Below are 4,592 nucleotides of genomic sequence, written 5' to 3'. Positions count from 1 at the left end.
TAGATTTTCCTTTGGGGGGGGGGGGGGGGGGCTGGCGCAACGTACGTGATATGTGCTTATTATTATAGTGTATGTTACTTCGTATTTAGTAAATATTATGCATTTAATTATTTATGTTAATTTGTGTGATTCAAAAGTACTGTAATATTTTAAATTTAATAAGTATATTCTCAAGCACGACTGTAGATAGAAGCAGCCGTGTTCTTTCATGTTGCACTGTATGTACGGCCGTGTTATCAAGAACGAAAACATCATTCATTTGTAATGCGGTTTGTTGAACACTAGAAGTCTTACTATTGTCTGTGTTATTACTTATTAATATTTAGACATTTCAATGACACAGAAACCAACTATATTGAACCGTTGAACTATTCTACTAAATTATATTCTATAGAATTAAACCTGTGCCTATTAAATCTAAATCTAAATAATTTCAGATTTTTAGAAAACCCTAGAACTTCTACAACGTTTAATGAGTCTTACAGAGCAAGTCACTTGCGAGCCGCGCCTTTTTTTGTTGGGGTGGCAATGAGCTTGATTATTAATAAATTGAAAGAGAAAAAAATAAAATTTTCTGCGGTAAATATCGAGTACAGACATATCTATTATTCGTTTATGAATTTAAACATATGGACTGCGATTTTATGTTTTAGATTACCGTCTATGGAGGGACGTTTGTTGTAACTGTGATCAGTTTGTGGGTACAGTTTTACGGTGCTATATTTTATGCTAGACATAGACCTTATTATCCATTAGAACAAGCTCTATATTCGACATTCAGACATTGGACATGGACGGCAATATGTGTGTGGGTCTCTTTTTGTTATTACACAACTGGTTACGGTAATTTGAATTTTAGTCACATGGAATATTATGTTATTAAGAGGACGCCACACCCGCATGTGTTGTCTCCGTCTTACAAACGCGTGACATACCAAATTTACGCTCAGAAATTCAGGTTTTATGTCGTTAGCTGAAAAATTAGAGTGAATTGACCTATTATGAAACTTGATGTTAAGAAAATTATATGTGTTTTGTTGGAAGTTTTTTTACGATTCACTCTAATTTTTAAGCTAACGACATAAAACGTGATTTTCTGAGTGTAAATTTGCCATTTGGTATGTTAGGTACGCGTTTGTAAGACGGTAACAACACGTCAACACATGCGGATGTGGCGTCCTCCCAATTAATTTATCCTTTTACACCCGTTAAGATAGTACCATATTATTTATTATTATAATTAAAATATTAAATGCAGTCGCTAACTTTTGGTTGCTTTGGTAACAAATTCAACGAAATCAAAATGTTAATAGGGGACGTTTAAGAATTAAGGATAAATGTATGTGTCCGAAACTCCAAACCAAATTTCGTTTTCATACTTACAGCAATAATGTTTTGTGTTTTTTAGATACCAATGATATCATCCAAGCCTGGGCAAGTTAATGTTAATTTTTAATTGAGTTAAGTTAAGTAGATAAAAAACATTTGAAAAAGTTAATAGTTATTCTAATTTTAATTTTAACTGAGTTAAGTTAAAAATTATATGAAAAATTACAATTAACTTATTAACTTTTGTTAAGTATTTTATTTTTTATTTAAATAGTCAGTAAAATGGTTTAAAATAATGAAAAGTAAATGTTTATGCAATATAGATCATTAATAATAATTGTATTATATTTATTATTTAATTATTTATAAATTAATGTAACTTGGATCTGATTAAAAATAACTATTATTCATTAAATTGATATCAATAAAAATAAATTAAGTTAATGAATTGCTATCAAAGCCAATCGTATTCCATCCCATATACTCCCATATACTCATGTAAATATTACAGATCGTATATATTCAATTAAATGTTAAAAAAAAAATTTAATGAAAATTAAATTTAAAAAAGGTAAATAACTTTAAATTTTTAACTTGTTTAAGCCCAGGCTTGATATCATCACATTATTATTGTTATTGTAACAATACCTCCTGGAAAATTTGGAAATCACATTTTAATATTATAAACTATATCATAAACGTATAGTATTGAAATTATGCAACACGAGTTTTAATCTTTTTTTATTGCCTACAGGTCTTTTATCAAAAGTTTTTGATAACAGATTTATTGTACCCATGGGGAGACTTTCATACTCCGTTTTCTTAGTGAACCTAATCGTTATGATGATGTCTCAGAGTTCTCAAAGACTGCCCAATTATTTATCAGCAAAATCGTTGGTAAGATAAAAGATGGAAAATCAAATAAAAAATATTATAAAGTCACTTAATAATTTGCATTGTCTTCCATTTGTTACGTCCCAACTGACGTCGATATATACATCAACGTAGAAATTAATACTTGATGTACTAGGTTATGATTGAGTGTTTATTAACAAAGTACAAAATTACAATATTATAATCTATGGTTAAGAAAAGAGTAGTATTATGACTCTGATATAAAATATAGGACAGTGAGTGGTGTTAAAACCTGCCTCTAAGTGTCTTGTGTGTCCCTAACCGTCTAACCGTTAGTTCATTCTATACTATATAACCGTCTAACGAGCTCTTGTCATGGGCTCGTATATATATGATCGAGTCCTTTGGAGTAGTGATGAGCACTACCAAATAGTTTCTACAATCGATTGTCATTCGATAGTTTAAAAAACAACCGAGTGATTTTTCGACTGATTAGATATTATTAACCATCGACTTTTTTCAAAAATTATCGAGTATTACACTTGATAGTTTTCTTTCGGTAGTCGCACATGTCTTGCACCAACTAGTTTTATCTACCGATAGTTTTCATTCGGTAGTAAATCAGTGGCGTAGCCAGGATTATCAAATGGGGGGTGTTAAAAGTATAGATTAAAACCAAGTTTTTACAGTTTTCGTATATAAATAAATTTAGGGTTCAGGACTTGACTTGTTGCACTAAAAATTATCGAAATATGCAGTCGAAATTCTCAAAATATGCTTAAATATATATACTATGTCGCAACATGTTTATATTATTTTTGAAAAATCATAAGACATAATATTGCAATTTTGATAATAAAAAACTAAAAAATAAGTAAGTATATAAACCTGATAATTAAATAAATAACAACTTTATTTTCAAAAATACTGGCATACAATAGGTACTAGGTTAATAAATAAGTAATAACGAATAACGTGATATGTGAATACCTTGATAAACGAACACGTACCTATATCTACTGATGTTAATTTCTTCGTACAATCTACAATCTAGATGTCAATTATAGTTTAAACACAGTTTTGTCACAAAGAGACTTATGAAATCTTACATATGCGAACATAGGGCCAACTGCAGCCAAGCTCCACCAACAACTTTAACAGCCCTCCGCCCCTCCCAAACATTAACTTAATTTTTTTAAGCTTATTCAATTTTATAATAGTATGGTATTATAAAAGGCTTCGGCCTCCCCATATCTCAAAATTATCACCAATTGTACCTAACCAAACATAATATTTTTTAAGATATTTTTCAATGTTATCCAAAATATATAATTTTTCACGACAATTGTATGTACATTTAAGTTAAAAAATAAACAAATATGCAAATTCAAACTTTGTATTCAATTTCGCCATTTCATAAGACAAATTTATAACTTGTAAGCAGTCCCGAACACTATAAACAATATATTTATTATGAGGGAAAATGTCAAGGGGAGGGGGGGTAGTAACTGTAGTAAGTAGTAATACACATCTGGACGTCTGGAACTAACTAGTTTTGACTATTGAGTTAAAAAAAACAATTGAGTGATTTTTCGATATTATCGGCCGAATTCGATAGTTTATAAAATAATCGAATAATTATATAGTTTAAAACAACCGGATAGTTCGATAGTTTCAACTCGATAGTGCCCATCACTACTTTGGAGTGGGTGGTCGTTGTAGTGACCAAATTCGGTCATGAGACAGAGTCCGGGTCTCGTACTTGGTATGCTGGTCGACTCGTATCCTTCGTATGAGTGTTGACTTTCCTGAGGAGATACGTGTGACGACACTTTTATAGTTTAATTGTTTTATGCTATGCTTTTCCGTGTGTTATAATATACTAATTGACTTATTAGTTACATCGTTAAATACTGTTAAAAACGTGCGATATGCTGTACATAGTTGATACATAATTAATTGATACGTAGATACGTAACACATTAAAAAAAGATTGTTTATATATACGACTATCATATTGTTTCAATTCGTCTGTTTTCAGTTGGATGCTTGGATATACGATACATTTAAAACTTATTTAATGGCCTTAGCATTACACTTAGTCGTAGAAGCACCGTTTGGAAATTTGACTAGACAAATGTTCGGGCGAGGGTAAGTTATTACTTAATTGTTATTTTAATACGTGGAAATTAATATTTTGGTTTTGTAAAACAACATTTTTCCTTAGTACCTATAATATTAGTACCTATAATAGTCTATACCAGAGGTCACCAACTTATTTCCACAGGGTTCCTTTTTGAAACTTACCAAACTTCCCACGATCCAAAACACATTTATATACCGAATGACTTTTTCACACATTAACAATTAATAACAATCATGCAATCGTAATAAAACGTACTTTGGAA

At 30.4% G+C, this 4,592-nt stretch overlaps 1 protein-coding gene across 2 annotated transcripts in view; it reads left to right on the top strand.

Moving 5' to 3' along the window:
• Positions 1-4,592, top strand: part of LOC100166807 (O-acyltransferase like protein) — a 32,119-nt gene that overhangs the window by 22,223 nt on the left and 5,304 nt on the right. Inside the window, exons 9-12 of one of the 2 annotated variants that reach the window (XM_016806229.2) lie at positions 438-579; positions 654-843; positions 2,084-2,226; positions 4,226-4,335. In XM_016806229.2, the coding sequence (XP_016661718.1) occupies positions 438-579; positions 654-843; positions 2,084-2,226; positions 4,226-4,335 (585 nt within the window). Of the gene's footprint in view, positions 1-437; positions 580-653; positions 844-2,083; positions 2,227-4,225; positions 4,337-4,592 lie in introns of those variants that run through there. The other variant, XM_016806230.2, reaches the window with a different exon arrangement.

This window comes from Acyrthosiphon pisum, chromosome A1 (assembly GCF_005508785.2).
Source record: "Acyrthosiphon pisum isolate AL4f chromosome A1, pea_aphid_22Mar2018_4r6ur, whole genome shotgun sequence".
Lineage (NCBI taxonomy): Eukaryota > Metazoa > Arthropoda > Insecta > Hemiptera > Aphididae > Acyrthosiphon > Acyrthosiphon pisum.
This window is presented reverse-complemented; position numbering and strand designations above follow the sequence as displayed.